Source organism: Carex rostrata, chromosome 18 (genome assembly GCF_964058835.1).
Source record: "Carex rostrata chromosome 18, lpCarRost1.2, whole genome shotgun sequence".
Classification (NCBI taxonomy): domain Eukaryota; kingdom Viridiplantae; phylum Streptophyta; class Magnoliopsida; order Poales; family Cyperaceae; genus Carex; species Carex rostrata.
Genome location: NC_135935.1, coordinates 5,570,822 through 5,587,059, shown reverse-complemented (window position 1 = coordinate 5,587,059; position 16,238 = coordinate 5,570,822). Strand labels below are relative to the sequence as shown.

Here is a 16,238-nt window from a genome sequence, read left to right as displayed (position 1 = left end):
CTCAAAAATCAGAATTAAATGAATACCACTCGAATAATCAGATTTCAGATTCCGCCACGTTCGCATCGTGGATCTGCAGACGGATCGCCAACCCATTCGCGGAATGGATCTGCGGACTGACCCGCTCGCGTGACCCGTTCGCACCGACCCGTGGATCTGCGCACTGACACGCTCGCTTTGACCCGCTCGCGCTATGACCCGCTCGAGTGACCCGTTCGCACCGTGGATCTGCGAACGGGTTGGCGATCCGTCCACAGAGCCACAGTGCGAACGTGGCGGAATCTGAATTCTGATTTTCCGGGTGGTATTCATTTAATTCTGATTTTTAAGGGTGGTAGGAAAAAAAAACGGCTCAAAATTTTGGTATAGCAATTTTTCTTTTTCTTTTGATCATGTATAAAATGAGCTTGAAAATTATAAATCTAACGTAGAACGCTAAAAGCATAAATCCAACAGACATTTGTCATTCAGATTTTAAAATTTAAAATATTAATATAAAAAAATTATGACTACATAAATATATAGTTCGATATTTTTCAAGTGACTTCTCATTCAACAACTTTGGCGCCGATGGCATACGAGCACATGCATTTTACTGAATATTTTATTAATAGGAAAATAAATAAATAAATATCGACAATGAGAAAGAATTTAGCAGAAATTTGAGGAAACGTGATCCATAACGTCCAAGGAATGTTATAGCACATGCATTTTACCGAAATTTTTATTAATAGAAAAATAAATAAATAAATATTGACAATGGAAAAGAAATTGGCGGAAATTCGACATATAGAGAAAACGTGATCCATAACGTCCTGTTTAACGAAAAATATTAACCCCTAACTAAACAGCGGAGAAAAAAAAAAGAAAAACGAGACTTCATTATCTATCACGGCCAGAAAAAAAAAACCCACACGTCTGATCCTATAACCTTGCTTTTTTTGTTCCCGTTGTTTAGTTAAGAGTTAATATTTTTCGCTAAGCAGGACGAGATGGTCTATAACGTCCTCTGAACGTTATACACCATCATATGTTTTTTTATACGTTGAATTTCCTCAAATATCTCTCTCTATTGTCGATATTTTTTTAGAATAATCATTTATGTACCTGCGCTACAGTACCCGCACAGTACCCGCGCTATAGTAACTCCATTTAGAGGAATAATGCATTATGGTCCCCACTAATTATATTGTGTCCACTAATTATTGTTCTAAAAAAATATTATATAGTCTCAACTAATTATTATTCTAAAATCCCAGCAGCACCCTTTCAAAGCCTCGGCACTAATTCCGCGTCAACATTTATCTAACAAAAATATAGTTGACCTCATAAAAATAAATACTTCAGTGCATAGATATAAATATTTTCAATATTTAGATATTAATACTTTCAGTGTCATATGTAAAAAGAGGAGGGATCCAATTACAACATTATGGCAGTTTAGGTCTCCACAAGCAGTTATGTAAAAATTACAACATTGTTTACTATATAGATATAAATACTTGTGTTCTTTGAACTATATACTTCAAGATTTGACTATTAATATTAAAAAAAAATTTATAGATCTGGAACGGTTGCGGTCCCCACAAACAATTACGGCAGTTTAGGTGTGGGTACGACGTCAGAAATTTCAAAAAAAGGTGCGGATACGATTATTTAAAAGTAATTAATTTATCATTTACATTGTTTACTATATAGATATAAATACTTGTGTTCTTTGAACTATATACTTCAAGATTTGACTATTAATATTTGAAAATAAAGTTACAGATCTGGAACAGTTGCGGTCCCCACAAGTAATTATGGCAGTTTAGGTGTGGGTACGACATCAGAAATTAAAAAAAAAGTGCGGGTACGATTATTTAAAAATAATTAATTTAACATTTACATTGTTTACTATATAGATATAAATACTTGTGTTCTTTGAACTACATACTTCAAGATTTGACTATTAATATTAAAAAAAAAGTTACAGATCTGAAATGCAGTTATGGGAGTTTGGTCCCCACAAACAGTTATAGCAGTTTAGGTGCGGTTACTCGTATCAACTTCCATTTTTTTATTAATAAAAATTTCGGTGCATTTTAGGGTACCATTTACTTTACTTTGATATGCAACTCTATCGGAAACCGCCCCCCATCGACACTATTTTGCTTTTGCACGATGGAAAATGCAAGCGGTAATATTTGGCGCTTTGAATTGTATGCAATAAAAAAGCCTACTGTTGTACCATCCAGACTAAAAAGCAACACTAGCACTAAACACGGGTCAAAGGTGCTCGTCAAGGCAGACTTGTATCCGTCAAAGCAAAGGTGACGATTAGCTTGAACGAATAGTTTGAACGCCCAGGCCACGCTAATTAATTGGGCTTAAGAAGAGGGATAAATTGGTTAGTTCTTTTCCAATACATCACATCTAGAAATTTGTATCTATTGTTCTCTTCCCTTTGGATAAATTCTTATTTTAAGTTACTAAATTAAAAAAAAAAAATCGCCAGGACACGGTCAGGACTCCGGTAGGAACAAACCACCACGTGCTGGCAATCTTCTAATCAAAATACTGACAAATAATACACTTGTGCAGATAAGATAACAAACAAAAATCCACATTAGCAGAAACACACCAATTTATTCTGGTTTGCTATTCTGTCAATCACATGATGCCAAACTGCTTTAACATTTCTGCAAGTAGAATTGTCTTCGTTTGGTATCCAACAACTAGAGTTTAGCAGGTCAATTGCTTTCACCAAAGGATCCAGCACAACACGGCAATCTACCTGATGATGAAATACAAAAACAGCTTCCATAATCTACCGATCATACTCTCATCTTCATGTGTTAGAAATACAAAAGTGAAATAATAAAGGAAACAAAAAAATTGACTATAAATCCGATTATGAACATAATCTATCTGTCTGAGCCAGGTCCGCCAAGGCCACCGAGGCCACCGAACATGGAGGCCATGTCCTTGTTGCCGCCCATCTGTTTCATGAGGGACTGTAGGCCACCCATGCCACCCATCTGCTTCAACATCTGAGGTGGCAGTATCTTGCTCATGTGCTGTGCATTCATCGACCGAGACAGGGCACTCATGTCGCCCTTCTTTGGGATCTTGAGCCCCTTCATCTTGCTCCAGACCTTAGCAAGCCGCTTATACTCCTCGATCATTTCCATCACATCCCGCACTTGGCGCCCTGAGCCACGCGCTATGCGTATAATGCGTGACTCATTCATCAACTTCGGGTTTGTGCTGTCTAGCTCTGCAATTTTGGCCAGATAGTTGCGACATTTATGATTTGCTTTAGAGATTATCGTTTAGACTACCTCCTTTAAGAGTAGGGTGGTTTATAATACGAGACTGATTTTCAAATGATAATTTGTACAACTGAATGCCAAACAATTGAACAAAAAAAAATACAAGAATTTTCCATACTCAACAAACTTACAAAACATATTAACTAGGCTGGATTTTTCATCAACATCACTACCCAAAGAACATGCATCTACTACCAGAAATAACACCACACAAGTCCACAGTACAGGACCACACATCCCAAGAGTGTTATTATAGTGATCAGATCTTATTAACTACTTATTAGGGTTATGGAAAAGAGTCGTTACCAGCATCAGTCATGGAGTCCATCATGGTCATGTATCGCTTGATCTTGGCCTGGCTTTCCTTCTCGTGACCTTTAGGCATCAATTCTGCACTAAACCCAGGTAACATGGAAAACACCTGAAAAAAAAAGTCTGATTGTCTGAGTACTAAAAATCAAGCGAAACAAAAAAAAGTTGCATATCAGAAAGTTCATACAAGATTTTCAAATATCTGAGCATTTAAATTGAAAAGCAATTACCTGACTAATTGGCCCCATATTCATAATGTTCTGGAACTGCTCATACATTAGTCTAAGAGTAAAGGTCCCTTCTGATAGTTTCTGAAGAAGCTCTGGCTGTTGATCGGTTGGCACAACTTCATGAATTTTGTCCATAAATCCAGACCAATCTCCCATACCTAAATAGAAAAATATAATGCTAACAAATAAGAAACCAAGAAAAACGGAGAAATAAGAAAGGAAATAATTACTCTCGGTACTAATATTTTACCTAAAAGGCGGCTAACGAAAGGTTTGACATCAAAGATTTCAAATTCATCCATGTGCTCTCCTGTACCAATGAATATCACTGGACTTTTTGTAGCTGCAACTCTGCAGGTAATTCCAGCAGTCAGGAAAACCATAAAAAAATGATAATTAATCAATAACACACCAACTTTAATTTTTGCAGCAAATCATCTTCTAATAGTATTCAGAAAACCATGAGAGCATTAAGTTACAATTATGGCTTCGTGTATCCAAATATATCTGTTTTGGCTATTTTTTTTTCCTCTTAATAGTGTGTAAGCAATAGCATCCAAAAAGCCATGACATGTGGAGTGATTTGGTAAAAAGGTAGAAGCTAAACACTAACAAAAAAGGAGGAAAATATTATAGGTTAATGGCACAGCACAAAACAAAGCCTCAAGAAATTACAAAAGGCAACTGAAGCACTTACGCACTAAGAGCACCACCACCTTTCGCATGGCCATCCATCTTTGTGACAATCACAGCTCCAACAGCCACACTTTGTCTGAATGCTTGTGCCTGATCAAAGGCCGCCTGACCAATACTGCTGTCCATGACAAATATTACAAGATCGGGTTTCTGCCAACAAATTAGAAAATAATTGTCAGTGTTTGTTTTGCTTCATGAAATATTTTTTTCCTAAAATAAAGGAAAATTAGAGAAAAACTAAAGAGCATTGTCTTATAAAAGGTTTGCTGGAAAAGAATGTAGCTTTTCTTTTTTGGTATAATCTCATGATAAGTCATTCATTGGAAATATGTCCTAAAAGAATGTAGCTTTTCTTTTTTGGTATAATGTAAGGACAAGTCATTTGTTGGAAGTATGTCCTATGAAAGGTACCATACACTCTTTTAGGAAAAATTCCTTCATAATTTCATTTTCCCATTGGTCTCGTCTTGTTAAGTTCCACACTCCCTTGTGTAGCCAAACAGGGCAATAGCATATTTGTTTAATCAAGGATCAAATATCAATTTTAGATTTAGAAAAATTGCACATTAGCTCATAGGCAGCATGTGTGTTCATTGACACAATATAATAAGTACTTCATACCATCATATTCGCAACCACCGTACAGGCATGCCCCCTGAAGTCGGTTACATCATAATATTGCAACCTACACCTCAAACTAACACAATTTTCTAGTTTATCCTTAAAACAAGTGCTAAAAGATTGGTCAAAGCCATTTCTGCTCTAACCCAGTAAATATCCTAAATTACCTGATCCACATGCAACCAGATTATTATAATTATTATTATGGTGATCTCTCACTTAATATGTTATGTTAACAATTAGGTGAAGCCATCTGAGGTTATATCTATACCGTAGTTTCTGAGACTTGCCGCATTTCTTCAAACAGCGCAGCTTCTTGTTTATGTCGACCACTAGTATCCACAATAATAAGATCACAGTTTTCTTGCTTGAATCTTTCCACACCCTCGGCAGCAATTTTCACAGGATCTGATTCCATGTAACTGTAAATAATGCAGATCAACAGAAAAAAATCTAGTCAAATCAATGGCTGCAGTGTTGGTCAAGATTGGAGACCCAGCACAAAATCTGGCCATGGCATACCTCAGCAGTACAGAAACAGTGTGGTATTGAAGTAGGACATTGTATTTCTTTTGGTTTTCCTTGTTTATATATTGATTATAAGTATCAAAAACTCTAATTAGCCTTAACTAAGTATTTCCAAAACAACAATACAATGGAGATGAATTGAGATTCAATCACTATGGACCAACAGATTGGCACCAGATTTGACTAAAAATGGAACTGACGCTGAAGATTAAGTCCGTATGCAATTTTGTGCTTAACAAATAGACAAGTAACAAACCTGCCATAGAAAGGAATTTTAGCTTTAGTGGCATTCTGTTTTAGCTGATCAAAAGCACCAGCTCTGAATGTATCAGCACATACCAGTGCCGGCTTCCATCCCTTCTTCTGATAATAATATGCATACTTTGTACAAGTTGTAGTCTTTCCAGAACCTTATAAATCACAAAACATGAGCATCATATCAGTGACAGTTTAATAAATTGTAAAAAGAACTCACATAAGATCAGTAACCAATTCAACAGCATGTATCTCTAACAAAAAAAAAATCAGGAAAAAATCAGCAAGAATGAAGCTGCCATTTGTAAGATAAAACAAAGGCTCTTTAATGCAAGTTTTACTCCTGATTATACAATCATGTTTAACTGGTGATAAATTCAGATTTCCATTTGTTCACAAGGACTAAGCATTTACTGTAAACATTATAAAAAAAAAAGATGAAAGCGTATAAAACAATTACAAATAGATGTAAAACAATTACCTTGTAAACCAACAAACATGATTACGCTAGTCTTCCCCTTCTTTGGAGTGAAAGATGGTTTACCAGGGTCCAGCATCTTACAGAGTTCATTAAAAACCGCCTAAGAAGTGCAGGATATAAAAACATAGATTTGAAACAATTAGTTTACCTAGGCAGGTACATGAAATAGTCACGGTTGATATAAATAAGGACTATTCTAATATAGTTTTCTTTCTGAATCTACAGTTATAAGGGAAATTCACCCAATTAATAATTCTTAAGACCTACATCTGGAAAATTTATGCACAAAATTACCCAATAGTATCTTATAAACCAAATTGAACAAGATAATCAAAGATTCCAATTAAAGGATCTAATCAAATACATATTCCCTCAATTTAAATTAAATCATCACCAACCTGCTGGATGATTCTTCGCTTGTTGTGTCCTGCCGCCAGGTCATCTAAATTAACTATTTTCTTGATATTCGTTTGCATATCTCTCACCATACGGAATTGTACATCTGATTGTAGCAACGCACGAGAGATCTCGTTCAAGCACTCATTCAACACCTTCTCATCGATCACCGTCGCGTTGCTCATCTGTTGCAACGCGCGGGATATGCTCCCGCCAAGCTGTGCGAGCACCATGGTTGATACTTCTTCAGTTGTCCGTACGGCAAATTAGGGTTTGGATTTGGGAGAGATGATGAGACGAGATATGGAGCTTTCGCAAGGCGAGAGGGTTTCTTGGTTTCGGGGAAGGCCAAGAATTGCACGGATGGGATCGGGGATTAATTCACTACGCTGACGAGCAAGAATAGCACTAAGCGAGAATAGCACTAATCCCGAATTAATTATTTAATTCATTATTTTTTTGAGCTATTTTATTTTTGAATGAAATAAAAATAGTACTAATTTACTATTCTTTGTTTGTATTATATGAATTAGTTTACTATTTTACTAACTCAACTAAAAATTAAGTTAGCTACTATTTTTAAATTTAAAATTAACTCTATTTTTACTTTATTCCTTGTTTCATCCAACCGTACCTTAAAATTAGTCGGTCCCGCCTCACATGAAAGAAAGAAAACCCCCAGTCGAAATCGATTTTTGGTTTTAACTTTGTGTTGTAATTAATTCTGATACTTTTTTTTATCAGAATTCTAAAATTAGTTATTTGCTTATTTTATTAATATTCAATTTCTCAATTTAATCAATTAAAAATGTTAAAAATGTTATAAATTGTAGCATCAATATTTAGAGCTTACTCAATTATTCTATGTTATTTTAGATTAGTCTAAAATACTCTAAATTATTTGAGAATATAGTAGAGCATACTAGAATGTTTTAGAGTATATTAGTATGTATAAATGTATGAATATTCTAAATACATCTTATGTAAATTCTCTGACAATAAGGAAGTATTTGAATGTAGCAAGAATAAAATTAACTTTAAATTAGCTGTATTATTTTTAAAATGTGGTGATTCAAACACAAATTTAAAAATTGGGCTAGCTCAAAAATTACTCTATTTTACTAATCCATAAAAATAGTAAGTTAACAAGAGTAGAGCTAGTGGGTTGATGATATTAATAAAAAAATAGTTTATACATTTTTTTCATTCATTTTAATCAAAAGTAGTCTAAATATTAAATTAGTATTAAATTAGATTAGTATTAAATAAAATATTAGTATTAAATTAGTATTAAATAAAATATTAGCTTAAATATTAAATGTAATATAATATTAATTTAAATATTAAAATTTATCTCCAGTTTAGATAGATTATTGCGGATTCGAATCGGACAGTCTGATTTAAAATCCAAAAATTGAGTTACTTCACTGAATCTGAATTCTTATCTAAGTCATCAGAATTATCAATAAACATGTGCGTGACACTTCTCAGGCAGCTACAGAAAGAAGTTATTTAGTGATGTTAGTGTTATGCAGGACATGACAAATGTGAGGCATAATGATGGCTGAAATGTATTTTTGGTGATTTATTTTTCTTTTCTAGCTTATTACAAAGAAAAATTGTAAAATTTCAATACTACCATGTACATTATTTTTGTATGAAATCGGACATTAGGTTCTTTTCTATAAAATATGAAATAGATTAATTACTTTTATATGAAACAAACATCTGGTATCAGCTTATTTTAACAAAAGCTTTCCAGTAAAGTCAATGTTAGACATGACCATATACAATTCTAAAAAAATTCAAAACAACCTAAAAAAAGTCCTTAATATCTTTAGTGCAAAGCTTTTTTTTTTTAATAGAAATGGAGGTCATGCCCTCATTTGTATTTTGTATTGATATCAAGATTCAGTTACAAGAGTATGGTAACTATCATCAGAAGCGGAACTAAAAAAATTTAATAGGGGTGATTGAAAATTACAATGTACAATTATAGTAAGTGAAATTTGAACTTAAGATCTCTTAACCATAAAATAAAGCTTTAATCACTAGACTACAACTAAACATTTATCATATATTGATGGTGGGTAAACTACATAGAAAGTTAAAAAAAAAAGATAAAATTCAATTAAATTCCTATACGTTTAATTAAAATTTTAAAATCACAGAGATTGCTTAGTCACTTTTCATTAAATCTTAGAGCATCTGCATCCCTGAAACTCTTTGAGTTTCTAATCTAATGTGGCAGTTTCTAAACCAGTTTCATGGATGCAGATGGGTTTCTTATTTAGCAACTTTGCTCCAAAGTTTCTTAATAAGAAACCGTTTATAAACTCTGATGTGGCCAAATAATTCGCTGAAATTCTTTTCTCTTGTAATTTATTTGCTGATGTGGCAATTAAGAAACTCTAATTTTGAGTTTCAGGGATGTGAGGGTTTATAAACTTTCAGAGATAAAGTTTCTAAAAATTAGTTAACAGTTATTTAGAAACTCCAAGAGTTTCAGGGATGTAGATGCTCTTAGATCTGTCTCCGACCACCATTTAAAACAATAAAAAGAGATGCTCAAAACAACTGAGCCAGTGCTTTAAAAAACAGAAAAGATAAAACTGATTGCAAAACAAGGGTAAAGCTGTAAAAAAGCATTTGTAGCTAGATACTGGTACAGGTATACTGTTACTTGAATTCCTTAGACTTCTTGTACCAGTTATTTTAATATATCTAATCAATCTACTATTTTAATATACTAAATTAGATTTTGTGTACTAAAAAAGCTGGTTAGTAGAATAATTAAAAAAAATGATAATGACTAATTAACCTATATAAATCCTTGTAAACAATGTAATGATCAATCAACAAATTAATAAAATATTCTCTTGCAAGCCAATCTCAATCTAACTGTAGTTTAGTAGAGGAATTTAATTGAAAAAAGCTTCTTTTTAAAAAAAAAAAAACCAATTGAAAGAAACAGACTTTTCCTCAGATGGTTTACTCTCAAACTGAATTTTTAAAATAAATCTCCCAAATTCTCATTGAGCAAGGAGAAAACACTAACTAGCTGGTTCCACATGAACACACTGAGACAATGCTGTAATTAGAGTAGAACAACTGAGACAATGCTGTAATTAGAGTAGAACTAGGTGTTCTTAAGTTCACTAAGTTCTTTGTGAACTCAATTCTAAAACCTATCGAATTAGTTTCAAATGAAGAATTCAAACTATTCAAATTCTTCTACCTTACAAGTGAGGTGTCTACATATAAAAATTTAAAATTCGAATTAATTTTATATAGAGTCAAGTGATAGAAATTAAAAAGTTTATAAATTAATTTTAATGCATATATTTTTTGAACGTCTTTTGATTACTTGAATTTATACATAATTAATTCAAAAATTTAAAATTTTTATATATAGACGTATCATTGTAAGTTAAATTTTTTTTAACAATTTGAATTCGTCGTTTAAAATCAATTCAATAGATTTACAATTAATTTAAAATTTTAAAATTTTTGCATGTAGACGAATCACTTGTAAAGTAAAAAAATTTCAACAGTTTGAATTCGTCGTTTGAAACCAATTTCAAAACAATTCGATAGAGTTGAGTAAAAGGTTGGTGAACTTAAAGAACACCCCATTCTACTCCTGTAATTATATTCCAAAAGTGAGAAACCAAATAAGCCAAAAAGAAAAAAAAGTAGCCGCACGGGCTTGAACTATTTATTTTCATTAGTACTTGAGACTTAAAGAGCTACATACGCAGAGCATTAGAGCATACAAGCTCTCTCTTAACTCTTCACTTATTACTTCTCTTCTATTTGCATATATATACATACACGCATACCTCCTTCAACCTCACAAAAGCACAAAACAGTAGCAAGTATTCTCTCACATCCCCACCGCTGCCTCCACGATGGATTCGATGAACTCGCGGCCATGGCCACGACCACCGCTGCCACCCTGGCTGCGGCGGCTCTCGGGCCCAGGCACGAATGCCTCCTCACGTTGAGAGTCGAACAACTCATCCACTTCCTTTGCTGAGGTGTCAAACGCCAGTTCCTTTGCCTCTTTCTCCATCTTCCTCAGAACATTGTTTCTCCCTGCACCAGTAAAACAAAAAGGAAAACCATTAAGCAATCATAACAGCCAAATCGGTTTATATATAGGTGTCATATTGGAATATATATATAATATATCACAATAATATGATATATGTGCCATCTGTACCAGCAAGGAAAACCCTCTGATTCTTCTCAGCACGGGTTTCAAAGCACATGATTTGGAGGTTCTCATCCCTGGAGGCTATCTCCACATTTGGATGCCCTGCCGGTACGACGAAGACAGTACCGGGAAACAGGTTAGCCCGCACTTTGCGGTAACGTTGACCCTGCTGTGCGCGTTGGCCCTGTTCTTCCTCCTCCTCCTCTTCGTACCTCTCCCGGCTCCTCCTGGTACGCGTCTCAGATTCCTTCGCCAAATGCGGGCAAATTATCTCCACCCGACCCTGACCTTGCACAACAACCGCTATCTTGGTCGAACGAGAATTGTAAAATGGAGCTAGCATAGATCCCTGTCATTTAACAGAATATCAGAAACTGGTACAAGGTAATATCCGATATGGAATTTATAGTTAGGAGAAACAATTTACACTGGTAATGTTGGCAAGGGAGATTTTCACATCTAGATCTCCAAGCTGTCGCCAGTCGTTCGAATCGGCCTCATACAACTCACCATGTTGATTGGAGAAAGTTGGTCGTTTCTTAAGTAGGTTGAAAGTCCCCTTCGACTCGCCGAATCGACCCCCCTCACCGAAAGGCCAAAGATGGCTTCCTTCAGAGCTTCGATGGGTCATGGCACGAATCTGTTCTTCGCTTGCCCGGACTATCGGGCCTCTCTTTTGCTTTCCGAAAATCCTCTCGATTTTATCCCTTTGAGTCTGTGATCAATTAACAAACCAACATGTTTACAATCTGAAAACAATGATCTTTAATTTGACAAATAATTAACTAAATAATCATGTTGATTTTATTATCATACATACATTGAAAGCAGCTTCGAGGACTTCATCACTAAAAGCCCGGTAGAAGGATTCCGGGTTCTCCCCTCCAGCGCCGAAGAAGGCCTATAATTTCATTCAAATGAATGAATAATTGAGTATCAATCCGTGGTTAATAATGTAATCCATGCATCAAGCAAAAGTTGTTCCATTGTACCTCAAATTTGCCAGGAGTAGAAATAGGGTTGACGAGCTTAGCGATAATTAGCTTCTCCCGGCTATCGCTATTGATCACGTAAACAATCGACCCGGCATCAACTTTCATTATATCACCTCGCCTGATCTCGTGTGATTCCTTCTCTTCCTTCTTAAGCACGGTCACTGTACCTCTTCCTGGCGTGGTCAAAAACAAATAATTAGGCAATGTTCACAACCTAGAAGATGAATTAATCCAATCAAGCATAGAAATGAAGATTAAAAAACAACAATTAATACCTTTTACAACGTAGCATAGATCGTCGGCATCCCAGTGATTTGGCAGGAGGAAAGTTCGTGGGTTAAGCTCGAGAACTGCAAGACGGTAGTTTGCAATGCCGAGCAAGAGCTTCGATTTTTTCGCAAAGTTCTTCAAAACCCTTATGTTTCCGTGCTCGGTTCTCAGCTTCTGCTTAAAGTGTTCCCGCTTGAACACATAAGGGTTCTCCCCTCCTCTCTCCTCCCTCTCTTCCTCTTCCTCCTCTTGCTCCTCTCTCCTAGGGTTTAAACCATCTCTTCCTCCATGCTCACGCCTGTATTCCCTCTCCTCGCACCGCTGCTCGCACTGCTGACGGCCCTGCCTCTCGCCATGCTCCTCTTTGCATTCCTTCTTGCACTGGTGTACCCTTTCTTGCGGGTCGACCTCTTTACCCTGGCCCCTCTCTCTCCCTTGCTCCTGGCCTCTTTCTCTGGTCTCTTGCTCGTAGCGTTGCTGGCACCGTTGCACACACTGCTTGTGCTGCGCTTCACCGTGTTGGCTCTCTTCACACTGCTCGCGACACTGCCCGTACCGTTTCTCTGCCTCCCCTTTAGGGTTGTCTACCAGCTCCCGCTCTCTTTCACGCTCTTGCTCGCGGCCCCTCTGTTGGTGCTTCTCCCAGCATCGCTCCTCGCACTGCTCACGCTGTTGCTGAGGTCTCTGCGAGCATTCACGCCTACACTCTCGCAGTTGAGGGTCCTCTTTGGCTTGAGAGATGGTGCAGAGAGCGGACAGGGAAAGGAGTGTTAGGAGGAGGAGAGGTAAGAGGGATTTGTGTTTTGTTGCCATGCTAGCTAGTATACAGTTTACACTATATATATGTGAGTATGGATTGATGAAGAGTTGTTGAAGGGATGTGGAAGAAGAAAGTTGATGCTGTCGCTTATTTATAGTCCGAGAGATTGAGATGTATCCAATGGATTTCAAGTCATCAAATTGTAATTTGTAAAAACGGTGAGACAGATTGCTGTGTAGCCATGCATGTGTTGAGCTCGGAGCTTCGCGCATAGTGACAAATGAATTATTCGGATTCGGTCCGATGAAATCAAAAGTTCGTGATTCGAATATATTTCGAGAATAATTCGGAAATGATTCAAAATTATCCGGATCAGATCTCAGTTCTGCAATAGAGAAAAAAAAAAAAACAAACAAAAAAATGTTTTAGGAAAAATTCGGAAAAAAATCGCAAATAATTTGTAAAATTATAGAAATTTTTTGTTAAATTCGCAAATTATTCGGGTTTAATTCGGCGTTCGGTTCGGCATCATAAAAAAAACGAATTTTATTTGAATTTAATTCGGATTTAATTCGCGAATCTTGTGACTATACTTGTTATTTGTAGATAGAATATAACATAAACAAATATTCTAAACTGAAAATAAATAGAAAATAAAAGTTCTACTTACATGTTTATGGACAAGTGCTACTTACATACATGTTAAATGCATATTTATAAGTTAATTGCGAGAACTACTAACATGCATGCTAACATATAATTTGTTCGTCTCTTAATTAATTTCTCTTTTTTTTTTTTGCATTTTTATACACCAACATTATATAATATTATTCTTTCTTTTAGTGCAGCATTTCAGGCTTATGTCGTATGTGATATTTTTCCTTTTAAGTTGTTCTTATTACAATTAATTTCACTTTAACAACTCATGGTCTCTTAAAAAAAAAAAACTCTTCGTACGGTACAAAAGAAATTTAGGATTTTAAAAGTTAGATTGGTTTGGAACCTATGATGTAATTTTAGTGCATATTTAAGGCACTACACTTTTATTGCTAATTTAAAAATTTAAGTTTGGAATCTTTTTTAATTTCAATTTTACATGAAAATTTAAGTTTGTGAGAAGATAGAGCTGAGACGTGGCAGGCGATCGACGTCGAAGCTAGCTACAATTCATGCAGAAATGAATTGACGATCGAGCATGCATGCATAAGCCAAAGCGGTTCTTGGAACTTGGCACTCGGCACTCGGCACTCGGGTCCAGACGTGCTGCAATTTATGTTTTCACGTGAACATCCACGCCCGTTTCGCCGAGTCCGATTTGTATTCTTCCGAGCACATCCGGATTCTCTGTAGCCTCAGACAAATTAACTTGCGTGTGGCGAACAAGAGTTTCTCAGTGAAAAACCATTCATAAATTTGAATAATTTTTTTTTTTTTGTGATGTTGAACTGAACACCGAATTATTTGGTTGACCGAACTTTGACCGAATTAAATCCGAATAATTCACGAATTTTAAGATTTTTTTTTTCCGAATTATTCGCGAATTTTTCCCAAACATTTTTTTGGTTTACTCTTACAGGATTGAGATCTCTAGTCCGAATAATTCTGAATCATTCCCGAATTATACCTGAATTATTCTCAAACCATGAACTTTTAACCTCGCCGAACTGAACCCGAATAATTAATTTGCCACTATGCTTCGTCAGTCACCTGCCGAAGTACGTACGGGTAGTCATACGATTTGCCACAGAGGATCCGGGCTAATTTAGATGAGGCTCTCTGACAGTCTGGCTGGTGCACACTGAGACAGTGGAGGTTTTCTACAAACAGACGCGTGTGAATGATATTCGCCACGTCCCGCATGAGGTGCACAGGTGGTAAAGGGAGGAGCAGATTGTGCTAAAAACCGTATCTATATATGGTCTATCTATTACAATCCGCGACAAACTTGTACCGACGATGTTAATTGAACCTGTAGCGAGGAGCAGATGACAAGAGCATTTGGCCTTTTCTGTTAATTACCAATTGTAAGTTGCGAAGTTGAAAATCAATATAGTGAACAATGGTGATTGAGGTGATCGTCAATGATGAAAATGAATACAGTAAACAATAGTGATAGAAGTTACTTAAAATCATTTATCAGATTTTGATTTTGTCTAGTTACATTTTTGCTGCTGCTGTTCATTTTAGTTAGTGAAGGAATGCTAAGCTGCAACTAGGGGTGTTCATCGGTTCGTTTCGGTTGAAACCGAACCGAACTTGGCAAACCAAAATTATAATTCGGTTTTAAAAATAGAACCGAACCGAACCGAATTAGCATTGTAACCGAACCAAACCGAACTGAAGTTTTATTTTGGTTTGTTCGGTTTGTTCGGTTCAAACCGAAATATATTAATTTTTTTTTATTTAAAATAATTGATTTATAATAAACCGAAGTATATTAAGAAATAAACCGGAGTATTAAGAAATAAACTAAGATATTTAGAAATAAACCAAGTATTTAAAGCAATTGATTAAAAAATAAACCGGAGTATTAAAAAATAAACCGGGGTGATTCCGATCAAATTCATATTATATGAAAGTTCGGTCGGTTCTGTTATTTCGGTTTTGAAATTTTTCAAACCGAACCGAACCGAAGTTATAATTCGGTTTTGAAAAGCCAACCGAACCGATCCAATAAACCAAAATAACCGAACCGTTTAAACCAAACTAATTCGGTTCGGTCCAAAACCGATTAAACCGAACCGTTTGAACACCCCTAGCTGCAACCCGGTTCTGTCAGTGGCATACCATATTAAACTTCACGAAATAAAATTGGAAGTGTTAGATAGTTCTATTTTCATATTATTCTTTTTCGACACATCTTAAAATTATTAAAAAAATATTAAAATATAAAAAAATAATGTTAGTTACTTCATAGCGAGATTACATAACTTTGCAAAGTACAAATCAGGGTGTGCTATGAATCCATATTTTCATTTTCATTTTCATTTTCAAAGTCTAAACAATCAATTTCAATATGATTTTCATATGAAAATATACTTGAAATCAAATTTTATATACTTTGTTAGAATTTTTACCATTCTTTAGATAGATAGATAATCATTCAGTTTCAATTAGTTTAAAATCTTTAGATCAATTAATTTTATCTATTTAAACAATTA

The 16,238-nt window shown here is 35.3% G+C and overlaps 2 protein-coding genes across 3 annotated transcripts; both read right to left on the bottom strand.

The window, feature by feature from the left end:
• Positions 1 to 2,586: 2,586 nt before the first annotated feature.
• Positions 2,587 to 7,225, bottom strand: LOC144569307 (signal recognition particle subunit SRP54 2). 2 transcript variants are annotated; one of them, XR_013516037.1, is made up of 10 exons: positions 6,836 to 7,225; positions 6,438 to 6,537; positions 5,958 to 6,111; positions 5,445 to 5,595; positions 4,554 to 4,702; positions 4,107 to 4,207; positions 3,857 to 4,014; positions 3,621 to 3,735; positions 2,814 to 3,259; positions 2,587 to 2,776 (listed from the first exon to the last, which is right to left on the bottom strand). XR_013516037.1 is itself a non-coding variant. In XM_078319588.1 (9 exons), exons 1-9 carry the CDS (start codon positions 7,064 to 7,066, stop codon positions 2,907 to 2,909), a joined length of 1,512 nt encoding a protein of 503 aa, XP_078175714.1. In that variant the 5' UTR covers positions 7,067 to 7,225; the 3' UTR covers positions 2,587 to 2,906. The 2 variants fall into 2 exon arrangements, 1 of the variants encoding a protein (XP_078175714.1); XM_078319588.1 differs by having other exon boundaries at positions 2,587 to 3,259.
• A 3,314-nt stretch (positions 7,226 to 10,539) lies between these two features.
• Positions 10,540 to 13,367, bottom strand: LOC144569306 (vicilin Cor a 11.0101-like). The gene is made up of 6 exons (XM_078319587.1): positions 12,323 to 13,367; positions 12,045 to 12,220; positions 11,873 to 11,953; positions 11,480 to 11,767; positions 11,059 to 11,401; positions 10,540 to 10,931 (listed from the first exon to the last, which is right to left on the bottom strand). The coding sequence occupies exons 1-6, from the start codon at positions 13,347 to 13,349 to the stop codon at positions 10,720 to 10,722; spliced, it is 2,127 nt and encodes a 708-aa protein (XP_078175713.1). The 5' UTR covers positions 13,350 to 13,367; the 3' UTR covers positions 10,540 to 10,719.
• Between the last annotated feature and the right edge of the window lie 2,871 nt (positions 13,368 to 16,238).